The following is a 15,099-nucleotide window of genomic DNA, read 5'->3' on the forward strand; positions in this document are numbered from 1 at the left end:
GGCTCTGATACCACTGTTGGATTTTTCGGGCCGCGAAAACCGCTTTTCGCGTCGCGGAAACCCCGAAACCCCCAGCCACGGATCCGTGCGAAGTAAAAACTTTCAAAAACTTACGAGTACGAGTTTCTAAACCTCGATCTATAGTAGATCTACAAAGAAGAAAGGTTATACCCTTGATGCGAAGCCCTTCGCAATCCCGCTCGTCCTCGGTTCGCCGGATCTCGAAAGTGTCAAAGTAGACACTTCTCTATGTGTATCCACACAAGCAAGAGATGGAGAAAAATCTCTAAGATTGTGCTAGCAACCTTAGAGATCAGTAATGGAGGAGAGGGAGAGCAAGAAGAAAGCTAGAGAGGAAGAAGATGGGAGTTACCACAAAAAAAAAAAAATGAAACTCTCCACATGAAATCAAAGTGGCCGGCCACTTTAGTGGAGGTTGTAACCTCCATGGGATACCAAGAGCCACAACTCTTGGTAACTCCCATGAGGTGGCATCTCACTTAAGTAATCATGATGATGTGGAGCATCATCATTGGCCCACTCAATGCCAACTCACCAATGAAGTGGCATAAAGTCAAGTCAAACTTGACTCTTCATCTTCCTCTCAAGTCAAGTCAAACTTAACCACTTCTCTCCCATGGTTGATCAAATCTAACCATTGGTTCAAGTCAATTTTAATTTAATGAATCTCTATTCATTGAATTAAATTGATTCAATGAGTCTAAGTCCAAATTAGAGTCACTTAACACATGAACCAAATTAAGTCCAACTCAATTAGCATAATTTAGATTAGTCTTAATCCAATTTGGTTCATCACATGAACCTAATCCTTTAGGTTCATCAAATGAACCTAATCTCCATCTAATTGCCCTTTGTGTGTGACCCTATAGGTTCTTATAACGTTGACAATGCTCCTAAACCCATTTAGAAGCATAAGTAATGAGCGGTATCTAGCAACACATCATTACTACCCAAGTTATAAGAATGTTGAGATCCAACATCACCTTGTGACTACTAATTGTGACTCCTCATAATATATGACAAGTGTCCTTCTATCCTAGACATCTAGATTGATCAATATGAGTCATAGACCGTGTCATCCTCTAATCAATCTAAATCTTGAACTCCAAGTAGACTCACACAATCAAATGAGCTCAATATCTCATATTGACTTATTTGGGCATGGCCATGCACTTCGTGGTCTCACTCTATCAAGAATATTGATGTCGCTCCCGTCATATAGGAGGGATAGATCCCATCTACATCACTCACATCCCTCTGCATAATTCGTTACATACCCAGTAATTGCCTTTATAGTCCACCCAGTTACGGGTGACGTTTGACGAAACCAAAGTACATAACTCCTTATATAGGGATCCATGGTGACTTCAGGTCTAAGGACTAGTAGTCATACTAATAGCCACATGAGAAAGTATATGACACTCATATAACGATCCATGATACTTTCTCATGGCGGGTCATTCACTATACATTCTCCAATACATACCCATGTGTCAACTTGATATCTCTATATCCATGACTTGTGAGATCAAGTCATCGAGTTGACCTACATGCTAGTCTTATTGCATTAACATTGTCCCTGAATGTTAATACTTGACTAGGAATGATTAAGAGTAGTGTTCCCTATATCATCTTACTATCGGTTCAACTAACCGATTGATATAGGTGAGAACCTTCTACTCAAGGACACTATTATACTTAGTTTATTTGGCACCAATACAAGTAAGTATAATAACCAAAACAAATGTCTTTATTTATATAAGAATATGATACAACAAGTCCATAATACAATCATCAAATGATTGGCTCTAGGGCTCTAACTAACATTATCTTGACTAATAAATTTCACTAGTACACTCTGAGTATATTGAGTAGGACCATTTAAGGTAAGTTCTTTTTGTACTGACTTAATAAAAGAACAAGACCTTAGTTATTATGGAAGTGTGTGCTCTTAATCCTAATATAATAACAAACACATATATTTAATATTTATTTCTTTGACTTATCAAAGGGTGATATTTAGCTCGATAAATCAAAATGTCCGATAAGTTATGAAATGATATTACTTATAGTATGTGTTGTTGATTATAGAATGAAACTGTGTCCTCGAAATCTAGGTTGATAATGTCCCCAAGAGGAGCTCATAAGGATTGTCATGTTAAACTCTACAGGTGAACTTAGTCCAACATGCCGATAAGGTTGAGTGGTACTATTCTTGGACTAAGACATTAATTAAAATAAGTTGTCAGTAACTCAATTAATTAGTGGATATCCGACATCTTAAATACAGGGAGACTAACACACTCATAATAAGAAGGAGCCCAAAATGTAATTTGGGATTGGTGCAGTAGTTCAATAATAATTCTTTAGTGGTATGAATTATTATTAATGAAATTAAGTTGAGTGTTCAGGGTGAGCACGGGAAACTTAATTTCATCGGGAGACCAAAATCAATTCCTCCTCTCGGTCTCTATCGTAGCCTCTTGTATATAGAGATTTATACCACCATATACCCACCTCCTTACCCAATCCAAAGGGGTCGACCAAGCAAGCTTGGAGTCCAAGCTTGGGCCAACCAAGCAAAGGGTTGAGCCAAGATGGAAGTGGCCGACCCTAATAAAATTACAAGGATTTTATTTTAAAATCTTATCTTATGTGGATAACATGGTTTTATAAAAGAGAGTTTAAAATTTAAATCTTTCCTTTTATAAGTTTCTACAAAAGATTAAGAAAAGATTTAAAATCTTTCCTTATTTGTAGATTGAAAGGAGATTTTAATTTTGATAAAACTTTCCTTTTTTGTAACCATGTTCATGATTTAAAAAGAGAGTTTTTAAATTAAAAATTTTCTTTTATAAGTTTCTACAAAAGATTAAGAAAAGATTTGATATCTTTACTTATTTGTAGATTGAAAGGAAGATTTTAATTTTAGAGAAAACTTTCCTTTTTTGGAAATCATCCACATGCTTTAATAGAGAGATTTTAATTTATAAAATTTTCTTTTATGACTAACCATCAAGGGAAAATTATCATAGAAATATTTTATTAAAAATTTTGGAAGCAAATTAGGAAGTTTTAATTCTTGTATTATTAAAACTTTCCTTGCTTAGAGCTATGAGGTGGTCGGCCATGATGATGTTGAAAAGGAAATTGGTTTTAATCAATTAAATTTTCCTTTTCATGGAAAAGAAAATAAGGAAGTTGTTATTTAAATTTTCCTTATTTGCCAAAACCAAGGATTATAAAAGAGGGGGTAGAGGTGCCTCACAATTGACACAACTCTATTCTATTTTCCTCTCCTCTCTTCCTTGGTGGTGGTCGGCCATAAGCTCCTTGCTCTTCTCCTTTTCTCTTCCTCCTTGGTGGTCGGCGGCATCAACACAAGAGGAGTCCTTGGTGGCCGATTCTAGCTTAGAGAAGAAGGAGAGAAAGGAGGCTTTGCTCTTGCATCCCTTGGAGCTTGAAAGTTGGTGGCCGAATCTTGCAAGAAGGAAGGAGGCTTGGTGGTTCTCATCTCGGAAGATTGTTGCCCACACAACGTCCGAGATTAGAAGAGGAATACGGTAGAAGATCAAGAGGTTGTTTACTTGCAAAGAAAGGTATAACTAGTAATTGGTTTATGTATCATACTAGTTTTTCTTTATATGAATTCCAAACACAATAGGCATATGATTCTAGATTTTCAGATTAGATATTCGATGTTGTGTTTCTTTTGTTCTTTTTTTTGAATTTGTGATTCGATTGTTCCTTTTGGTTAAACCTAGAGTTATATAAGGAAATTAAATATTAGATTTTATTGAAAGGCTTTGTCTAGGAAGTGGTGGTTGCTCCCATATCCAAGAAGGCCTAGTGCCTCGCCATGTTTAACCTGGAAGTCGATTTCTGAAATTAATATTTAATTGAATTTATAACATAGGTGGATTTGGATCAATAATGTTAAGTATCGTTTACGATCCAAGTCGAAACCATTAAGAACAGATAAGTTAAATTTGGAATCAATAATGTAAAGTTTCATTTGCGATTCTGAATTTAATTGCTAAAGAACACAATAGGTTGTTAAGAAAGGTTTGACACTTGTACAAAATTTTTGTACAGTGGAATCAGTACGATCTTCCTAGGACCAACCAACAGTTAGTTCTTTTGAGACATTCTGGCTCTGATACCACTTGTTAGCGCAGCGGGGCCGGCAAGAGGGGGTTGTTGGGACCGATGTGCTCGCTAGAGGGGGGTGAATAGCGTCTCGTCGCGTGCTCGTCGGTTGCATCTTGATGATGATATGCAGGGCAATAAAATGCAAGACTCACACAATGCTAACAAGTAGATTTACTTGGTATCCACCTCAAGAAGAGGTGACTAATCTAAGGATCCACACACGACATGCTATCTCCACTAATAACAACTCCTTCTCGGTCGCAGCCAGAGGCGGAGAAGCCTCGTACAAACTCACACAACAACACAAACAAAAATACAAGAAGAGAGTACAAGATACAAATGAAAACACTATTTCTTCTTGCTTACTTGTTGCTTGTTGTTGCCTCTTGAACCTTGAGAGAACACTCCCAAGAGCCTTCAAGAACTGGCGGTGAAGATCAGAGAAAGTCGCTGAAGATCACTGTAACCTCGCAGGAAAGAAATCGCAAAGATCTGCGGAGAAAACGCTCCGCAACGACTATATCCTGTGCTCCCAATTGATTGAAATCAACCTGAATCGATTGCTACGTCAGCTTCACACAATCCTAGCCATTCATCACTTGCATCCTGCGCAACGGTCGAATCCCAATCGATCGGCCAATCGATTAGGACAATCTGAATCGATCCACCGATCGATTCAGATGTTTTATGTGTTCTCGCGATCGCGCGAGAACTCTCTAATCGATTGGAGATTCTCAATCGATTGCCCGATCGATTGGGAAGGCCTCTGTGCTCGCGACTCATGCTCCCAATCGATCAACCAATCGATTCGGCCATTTCTTTCTTCGCAGTACACTCCAATCGATTGACTGATCAATTGGAACCTGGTTCAATCGATTGCCCAATCGATTGACCATCCTGGACTTGACTCAATCTCAAGTCCAAAGTCTCCAACCCAACTCTCGGTCAACCGTGACCTATTGGGTCTCCATGCCTAGCATTTGGCCACACCTGACCAACCTCGAACTAGCCTTCTAGCCTCCTCCATCAGCCTCGCGTCCCTCGGATATCTCCCCATCCTTCACGCCTTGCCTTCAGGAGCTTCCTTTAGCCTCATCCTAGTTGTCGGGTCTTCCTTGCCAAATCATACCAGGACTTACCTTGCCAAGACCACATGCTTGGACTTACACCCTTTGCCAAGATCACACTTGGACTTTCCAATTGCCTGGCTCCTCACCAGGACTTTCTCCTTTGCCAAGATCACACTTGGACTTTCCAACTACCTGGCTCCTCACCAGGACTTTCCCATTGCCTAGCTCCTCACCAATATTTTCTCCTACCTAGCTCTTCACTAAGACTTTTCCATTACCTAGCTCCTCACCAGGACTTTTCCCTGCCTAGCTCCTCACTAGAACTTTTCTGTTGCCTGGCTCCTCACCAGGACTTTTCCCTGCCTAGCTCCTCACTAGGACTTTCCAAATGCCTAACATCTAGTTCAGATTTTTCCAGTCAAGTTTCCTGTCAATCTTGACCTATTTGACTTGTATTCTCATCAACCTAGTCAACCCTTTGACCATCTTTATAACCGGACGATTGCTCTAGCAATCTCCTTATATTGTCAAACATCAAAATTCAAATCCCGACTCAAGCTTGACTCAACTCAAGCTTAGTCAACTGGTCAAACTTGACCTAGGGAAATTGCCCCAACCGGGGTGAATTACCTATAAGAAAAAAGTAACTCATTCTCGTTCTTTTGATTTGATTAGTAGTACAATAATAATAAACAGAATAATAAAATTGAAAATTAAAGAAAAGTAAGAGGGCAATCTATTTACTTGGTTACAACCCAGGTAGTTATTAATCCAAGGCGCTAAAGAAAGCTCTATTAGAAAAACTCCTTTGTTGAAGGCGGAGTAGCTTCTTACATATATTGACAACTCACAGAATGACTAGGAAGTGAATACAAGACTTGTAGTTCAGTTGTTGTTTCATTCCTACCTCCAAGGGTCTTTTTATGACCCTTGGAAAATCTTATCTTAGGTTAGAAGGTGCCTTCAATATGGTGGAAGGCACCTCCAGCATGGCAAGTTTTATCCGTCCGAAGAGAAACTTTATCTTCACTAACAGTCACTTGGAAAGCGCCTTTAATAGCTTGGAAGACGCCTTCGTACTGTTAATCGAAGGAGCCTTCCTAGCCATTGAAGGCTTCTTCCATATGGCAGATTAGTTCCTTTGTTGATCTCTTCACGTAGATGATTTTTTGGCTAACTAGAGTTGAGCTCACCTGAACTCAACTCCAACCTTCTCTTTAAGTAGGCTTCATTCCTGACTTCTCGTCTCTTGAACGTTACGTACGTTCTTCTCGTCCGTCGATGTACTCTTCTGCAGCATCTTGGATCCTTTGGCTGCACCTAGCATGTCGACTCCCGTCCCATGTCATCCTTCTCGCTAGCTGCTGTAACTCCCGCCCTCCCCTCCTGCCTAGTGAGGGCGGGATTACTTTCTTCTATACATAACGTACAAGCAAATAGTTTTCTTTATGATTTTTTTTTAAAAAATAGCGGAAGTAATTGTTCATTTAAATCATAACTAATCATACCAGTATGCTCAACATGGTTATAAACTTAAGGAATCATAATCATCCATTTCTAACATAAGCGTAAGTAAAAATGGACATGCAAGTCATCAACATAAAATAAACATAAGCAGGTCATTTATTTTTCTTTAGCCAAGCCACCACCACACACATTTCTAGCCTCTCCTGCTTCTCCGTTAGTTTATCCATCCTTTACCTTTATCTGTGGTACAAGGAAAGTAAGCTATTAGCATACAAGGCTCAGTAAGATCTTTTCCTACTCACAAAAACCGTACATATCATATAAGAGTAATCATATCACATATCATAGCATGAATAAAACTCATATCATGGCATAAATGGAAATCATATCATGGCATAAATAACAATCATATCCTAGCATAAAGTGAGCATCATATCTTGGCATAAACTTATCATATCATAGCATAAAGTAAACATCATATCATGACATAAATTTATCATGGCATTAATGGCATTCATATCACAATGTAAAGTAAGCATCATAACATATCATGTCATATCGTAAAAATAAGCATCATGACATATCATATCATAGTATAAAGAATATCCTATCATAGCATGTGAGTAAGCATCATATTATATTATTCCATATCATAAACATATATGCAAGATGTCCTTTAAAACATGGATGATATCATGTGCAAGATGATTTTCAAAACATGCTTCATGTCATTTGCAATGGTCTTAAAAACAATATCATATAGTACTTAAAAATAATCTCAACATGAGGGGGCCCGGCTTAGTACCACATATATACATAAATACGCGCATCCTAAGTAGACCTAAGGTAGCTAGTCTTGAACCTACTAGGAAACTAGGCCCGTAGCTTAACCTAGGGGCACGTAAGGAGCCCACCCTTTACTAGGCCCGTTTCTTACTCCATCGACCTAGGGGCGCATAAGGAGCTCACCCTTTTGGTACAAGCCATACAAAGTAAAATATTATGTCATATACATATTATATACATGTCATTCATAGCATATCATATTCATGTCATTCATAGCATATCATGTACATGTCATTCATAGCATATCATATTCATGTCATTCATAGCAAATCATGTACATGTCATTCATAGCATATCATATTCATGTCATTCATAGCATATCATGTACATGTCACTCATAGCATATCATATTCATGTCATTCGTAACTTTTCATAACATAAAGAGTGCTCTTAGTCCCACTTGATAGGGAAGCAACTCTTAGGCCTTTCACTTAGCTTGTCATAAAGAGTTCTCTTAGTCCCAACAATAGGGAAGCATCTCTTAGGCCTTTTCTTTTCATTTCATAAAGCATACATACTTGAGCATTTTACATATCATAGGAGACATTTTCATGCATGATTCATAAGCATACATAAATGAGCATTTAACATATCATGGAAAACATAAGAATGCATGGAATATAAGTTCGCATCTCCTAATTCATATCATGGCAAAGTGAAGCACATAAAGAGTCATAATTGGGTCTCAACATCAACCTACTAAGGGTGGCCGAAACATGCAAGGGTCCACCTAGGTTGCAAGCAATCATAATAGCATATAAATCCTAAATCAATTTCATAACATTTATCCTAAGGAACATCATAAGCATATTAAATTTTGGTTCTAAGCTTCCTAGGTCTAAACTTCATAAGGTGGCCGAAACATACAAGGCCTAGATCTATGTTACAAATAGCATATAAACATGTGAACCCTAAACATTTTCATAACATTTATTCTAAGCAACAACATGAGCATATTGAGTTTAGGTTTCAAGCTTCCCAGGTCCACAACTATAAGTAGCCGAATGTCCTAAATGTGAAGCTAGGTTCTCAACCAAATTCAAGCATGAGAATATCATGTTAATTTCATATCATATCATGGGGAAAAACATGAGCATGTTAGAGTTGAGTTTAAGCTTGTCTGAGCCTTAAATTTCATCTTGGCCGAAAGTTTAAAATGTGAAGACCTAGTTCTAAACAACATGAAATCTTAAGTACATCAAGTTATCTTCATATCATGAGGAAGATCATAAGCAAGTTAGATTTGAGTTTGAGCCTCACTAGGTTTTAATTTCTTTCATGGCCGAAACCCTAAGGTAAGGTTCACCTAGTTCCAAGCAACATACAAGCATGAAACATCAATGAAACATTCATAACATATCATGAGAGAGATCCTAAGCATGCTAGTTTTGAGTTTGAGCTTCTCTAGGGTTTTTAATCCCTTCATGGCCGAAACCCTAAGGTGGGGTTCACCTAGTTCCAAGCAACATACAAGTATGAAACAACAAGAAAATATTCGTATCATATCATAAGAAAGATCATAAGCATGTTAGTTTTGAGTTTGAGCTTTCCTAGGGTTTTTAATCTTTTCATGGCCGAACCCTAAGGTGAGGATTCACCTAGTTCTAAGCAACAAACAAACATGAAATATCAAGGAAATCTTCATATCATATCATGAGAGAAACCCTAAGCATGTTGGTTTTGGGTTTAAGCTTTCATAGGTCTTACAACTCATCATGGCCGAAAGTTTCAAGGAAAACCCTAGGTTTTTAAGCCATCTAAACTTGAAGAAAATCACATAACCACTTGTACCACAGGTGAGGGGATACTTACATCCTCTTGCTTGGTCTTTTCTTAAGATAAAGATACCCTTGAGAATAAGAAGAATAGAGCTCCTCCTTCTAGTATTTCCTTCGCTTCTCTTGCTTGTAAGAAGTAGGTCTTGAGGCTTTCTTCTTGAGGTTTAGTTTTCTTAGGGAGAAAACTTAGTTGAATCTCAGAAACTTGGGAGAGGGATGGCTCAAGGTCTCGACAATGGTGGGGAAAGGGAGGAGGAAAATGAAACTCTTTTTTCTATTTTCCTTCTTATGTCAAGTGGGAGGAAGAAGCAAAGATGAATTTTTGCCTTCCCTTTCTCATTAACTCCTTCCTAATTATCCTTAATGAGGCAAAGTGTCCCCATTCATCCCCTTAATCCCTCTCATTTCATTCCCTCATGCATCTCCACGAAAATGGAAGAGAAGGAAGAAGGAAAAGACAACTTGTCTTTTGCTAGCTTTCTTCTTAATCATGAGAAGGAGGAAGAAAGCTACTTGATGTTTTCTTGCTTCTTTTTTTTTTTAATCATAATTTTACCTTTATCTACAATTTCCATTCTCTATTCAACAATAATTTATGATGGCCTAGTGGTCAATCCATAATCCTTAAAGATTAAAAAAAAGTTCAAGGTTCAATCCTTGACCAATTCCTTTTTATATATTTTTGGTTCTATCTTATCTTTTTATTCTAAAAGAGGATCTTCACATACTTAGCTTAAGGAAATTCGTGGGTGTTACAGCTACGTCTTCCGCTCGACTTCTTGTGTTCCTAATCTCCTGCATACTTATACACAAGGATCAAATACAACATGACCTAACTAAACTTGGTTAACCACATCAAAACTACCCGGGGTACTAACACAATATTCGTGAATAATGATCATGAACCATGTTCGTTAATAAAACTCTTATCAACATACTAAATAAATAAAGATACTTTAAAAATGAATAAAAAAGTTTGAATTATTAATCTCAATAACCAATAAAATAAGTAAAAGTTTCAAATAATCAAATAAGTTTGAATTGAAAACTCAATAACATCTAAACAAAGTTCGAACCAAGCTCGTGCACGTAAAAAATAAACAAAACTAAGCTTGCATAATCATTTTAATAACTTGATTCATTTTAGGCTTGACTTAGCTTAACTCGGTTACTTTATCAAACAAACTTGAACACCCAAGAACTTGACTTGAGTTGGCTTGTTTACAACCCTAGGTGGAGTTGTAGATAATCCAAAATGTTTTGCCGTTATCCTCTTTCGGGTTTATATAGTTGTCAGAAGAGCATTTTTCATCAAACCCTGTATTGTGTACTCCTTCATCATCCTTGTATGAGCCAATTGGGGGGGGGGGGAGGGAGGACTATATCCGATAACCATTAGTTGCCCCCTATTCACCAAATGCCATGTGTTTTAGGGAGGACATCTACGGGACCAAATCTAACAACCCCTTAACTGCCTCTCCATCACTTGGTGCCACGTGTTTGGAATATTCGTTGTCGTTGTTTGCACTTTTTGAGAAAGTTGGTCTCATTAATGAGGGGGGGCTAGTGTGAGTTCGATCTGAGAACGAATGAGGAAATGTCGTCAATATGGAATGAGGGGGGGACTATATCCGATAACCATTAGTTGCCCCCTATTCACCAAATGCCATGTGTTTTAGGGAGGACATCTACGGGACCAAATCTAACAACCCCTTAACTGTCTCTCCATCACTTGGTGCCACGTGTTTGGAATATTCGTTGTCGTTGTTTGCACTTTTTGAGAAAGTTGGTCTCATTAATGAGGGGGGCTAGTGTGAATTCGATCTGAGAACGAATGAGGAAATGTCGTCAATATGGAGTGACTTTGAAGATAGATGAAGTCGATTGACGACTAAGATCGAGACATGAGTGATGCTTAGATTTGAGATTGAGACTAAGACCTAGGTGATGTAAGGATTTAAGATTGAGATCTTGGTAATGACAGGACCTGAGATTGAGGTGTGAAGGATATCAACACCTGTGATTGAGACACGGTTGAGGTCGGGATCCAAAATTAAGACTGGGATCTAAGTGATGCCAAGATCTGAGATTGATGCTGAAGGTGTCAGCAGTTGCAGCCAAGACAAGGATGAGGCCGAGATCTGAGACTAAGACTAAGATCCGGGTAATGTTGGAATCTGAGACTGATGTTAAAGGTGTCGGCAGCTATGGTCGAGACACGGATGAGGCTGTGATATGAGATTGAGATTAGAATCCGAGTAATGTTGAGATCTGAGACTGATGTCGAAGGTGCTGACAGTTGCAATCGAGACATTGGTGAGGTCAAAATTTGAGACTGAGACATGAAGGATGTCATGATCTAGTTGAGACCTAGATGGAATTGGTGACTAAGGTTAAACCAGATATTGAGGTCGAGATTGAGATAGAGTTAGTGGCTAAAATTGGGAAGGTGTCGGGATCCATACTCGATCAAACTTGAATCTTTACGATGAGTTTATTGAGCAAGTTCAATTAGACCTGAATCCCGTTTATTTGAGTCTGACCTCCTGTGAGTCAAGTGTATTTCATTTTGACTTTAACTAACAGTTCAATCAAAATTTTGACTAGACGAGACACACAAAGGAATTGGTCACATCAGTTACAATCAGGCCGAACAAATGTTTGGTTGTGATTTGGCAAGGTCGATCGCTCCCCCCGCGGCCATGAATCCATGTCTCTTGATCCTGCTTGTTTGGAATTTGGACCATGATTTTGTCAGCAAGCCGTGGCTACTCGACCAAGCATCCTTACCGTGACTTCGCCTCTAGCTCAGTCGCCTGATCGAGCGAGCATCCGGTCTAACGTTGTTATAATAACTTTAATTTGGCTAGCAAATTTATCCAAAATTACTCCGACATAAACTTGTTGCAATAGCTTTGAACAAAGAGACTCTATAGAATTATAAATTAATTATGATATATTATAGTAGTTTTTTTTAATTGTTCAAATAATATTTAATCATTTTATCAAATTAAATAATTTTCTAATCAAATTAGAGTAATTTTAATTAATATTTAAACCGTTTGACTAAAATGAAGAGTTTTGAGTATAATTATTTGATAATTTTAAATATATTAAATTAATTTTAATTAAAACTATTTAGAAACAAGTTTTTTTTTTAAAAAAATATTAGATAGCCTTTTAATAGTTTTTAAAAATAAAGCATCATTTTGATAATAATGAAGGAGTCCATTTTGATTATATATATATATATATATATATAATATTTAACTGAATTCGCTCCTAAATTGTTGTTGTGGGTAGTCTCCCTCATCATCAAGTTTCACTGGAAGAAGATAAACTAACACAATTATCCAGAAGAAGCGACTTCTGCCCTTCTAGAAGCGGAAGGGGCATTTCAAGGGGAAAGTATTCAGGCTGCGTTGAAGTGAAATCCTCGTATAAAAGCATGCACTGAAATTATCCATACATCTTGTCCTTTAATTTACTCAATTTTACTCTCTTTTTTTTTTCCTCTTAAATCAATGAATCTGACCAGTATATATATATAAATGAACTGATGAACATGAAATATTTAATCCTTGACCACTTCCACCGTGGGCACATCGAAGGGGAACCGATGGATCTCGTCCGTCCACGGGCCCCTCTCCTCGGCCGGGTTTATGGTCCTCAGCGCCCGCCACACCGCGCTGTTGCACTTGAACCCGGATCCGAACGCGATCTGCCACGTCCGGTCGCCCTTCCTCATCCTCCCCTTCGTCTCCGCGTACGCCAGCTCGTACCACAGGGAGCTGCTCGACGTGTTGCCGAACCGGTACAGCGTCATCCGCGACGGCTCCATGTGCCACCGGCTCAGCTCCAGGTTGCTCTCCATCGTGTCCAGCACCGCCCGGCCCCCGGCGTGGATGCAGAAGTGCTCGAAGGCCATCTTGAAGTCCGGCAAGTAGGGGCGCATCCGCTTCATCTTGAACACCTTGCGCAGCACCAGCGAGGCGAAGAAGATGAGCTGCTCCGACATAGGGAGCACCAGCGGGCCGAGCGTGGTGATGTTGGTCCGCAGCGCCTCCCCCGCCAGCGCCATGAGGTCCTTCGATAGCGCCACGCCGACCTTACCGGCTCCGTCCTCCTCCTGGAAGACGCATCCGTAGGAGCGCGCGTCGGAGCCCTTGTTGGTGCGCACGGTGTGGATGAGCTGGTACTTGGCGCGGCGGGAGTCGGAACGGCGGTTAGTGAGCAGGATGGCGGCGCCGCCCACCCGGAAGATGCAGTTGGACACCAGCATCGAGCGGTTGTTGCCCATGTACCAGTTCAGGGTGATGTTCTCCATGCTTACCACCAACGCGTAGCTATTCCGGTGCACCTGCGCGCCCAGGCACGTCATCACTAATTAATTTGATCGAATTGTGCCAATTATATATGGTTGATTGCAAGCAACGAAATCAAATCACTATATATATATGTATATAGTTACGACAAACTTGGAGCAATTGCTTGGCGAGATCTATGGAGATGAGTCCGGCGCTGCAGCCCATTCCGCCGAGGTTGTAGCTGAGGACGTTGCCTCTGAGTTTGTACCGATTAACAACCATGGACGAGAGTGACGGCGTCGGGTTGAAGAGGCTGCAGTTGACCACCAGGATCCCAATCTCCCTCGGCCTCACCCCCGTCTTCGCCAGGAGATCGTCGATGGCCCCGAACATGACCATCTCGGCCTCCTTCCTCGCCTCCTCCATGCACGGCCTCGGCGACGACGCCAACAGTGCCTCCGGGAAGTAGGTCTCCTGGCCCAGCCCCGACCGCTCAAGGATCTTCTTCTGGAACGCGAGGTTCTCCTCCGTGAAGACTCCCGCGCCCACCGACTGCTTCATGAACCGCTCGCGCGGGCACTGGCACGCGACGCCGGGCTTCACGCAGGCGAAGTCGAGGAGGTACACCGGCCGCGGCCGCTTCATGAAGCAGAGCGCCGTCGAGAGGGCGAGCAGGGTGGAGCAGAGCACTAGGAGCTGCGGATTGAGTCGGAGAATGCCGTCCCACATCAACCACAAATCGGAGGTCGAGTAGCGCGAGGAGATAGCAGGGAGGAGGGAGAGGCCGATGAGATAGTGGAAGTTAGAGACCGAGTAATGAAAAACCAGCTTGAGATGCTTCATCTTAATTCGCACTTTCTTCTGCGCGCGGTGGCTGCGAAATCGAATAATTTGCAACAGAGGAAGAAAGTAGATGGCCGGACAGCAGAGAGATCAAAATCTCGATGGCCAGGACCGGGGAATTGGTGTGGGAGATGAAGAAACCCAATAATTAACTGAGGGATGCGAGTGAGAATTGGGAGAGAAGAAGGAAGGAAGGAATTTAAGAGGAAGAGTGGGTTGAGGAGATGCAACCACCCCAGCCAACTTTTTATTGAGATGGAAGGCAATGCAATTAAAGGTTGCTAGCTGGGGGAAGCAAACGTAGCTCATCGCACTTCTCTTCATATTTGAATAAACATGCAGCGTTGTCCTGCTGTTGAGCTCATTTTCAACGGATACTTCAGTGATCGCCTCAATCTTGATCTCGTTCAAAAACTAAGTAAATAAGTGGTCGGTGAGCTGGTAGGAATGTCGACGGTGAAAAGTTTTCGATTTTTTGGAGCTACGGACCTTGAGCTGGAAGGGACCTACGCACATCACAAATAAGTGGTCAGTGATGATTTCATTTTTTTACCGTCAATAAATCTGCAGCATGGATTAATTAAGTCGACATGCAGTGAACAAATGCAGATGAGT

General features: G+C 40.3%; 1 protein-coding gene across 1 annotated transcript; it reads right to left on the minus strand.

Annotated features, from left to right (window-relative positions):
* Positions 1-12,758: 12,758 nt before the first annotated feature.
* On the minus strand, positions 12,759-14,739 carry LOC122038070 (3-ketoacyl-CoA synthase 2-like). Its single transcript, XM_042597638.1, has 2 exons — positions 13,813-14,739; positions 12,759-13,694 (listed from the first exon to the last, which is right to left on the minus strand). The coding sequence occupies exons 1-2, from the start codon at positions 14,482-14,484 to the stop codon at positions 12,909-12,911; spliced, it is 1,458 nt and encodes a 485-aa protein (XP_042453572.1). The 5' UTR covers positions 14,485-14,739; the 3' UTR covers positions 12,759-12,908.
* Positions 14,740-15,099: the final 360 nt, after the last annotated feature.

The sequence above is a fragment of the Zingiber officinale genome, chromosome 1A (genome assembly GCF_018446385.1).
Source record: "Zingiber officinale cultivar Zhangliang chromosome 1A, Zo_v1.1, whole genome shotgun sequence".
Lineage (NCBI taxonomy): Eukaryota > Viridiplantae > Streptophyta > Magnoliopsida > Zingiberales > Zingiberaceae > Zingiber > Zingiber officinale.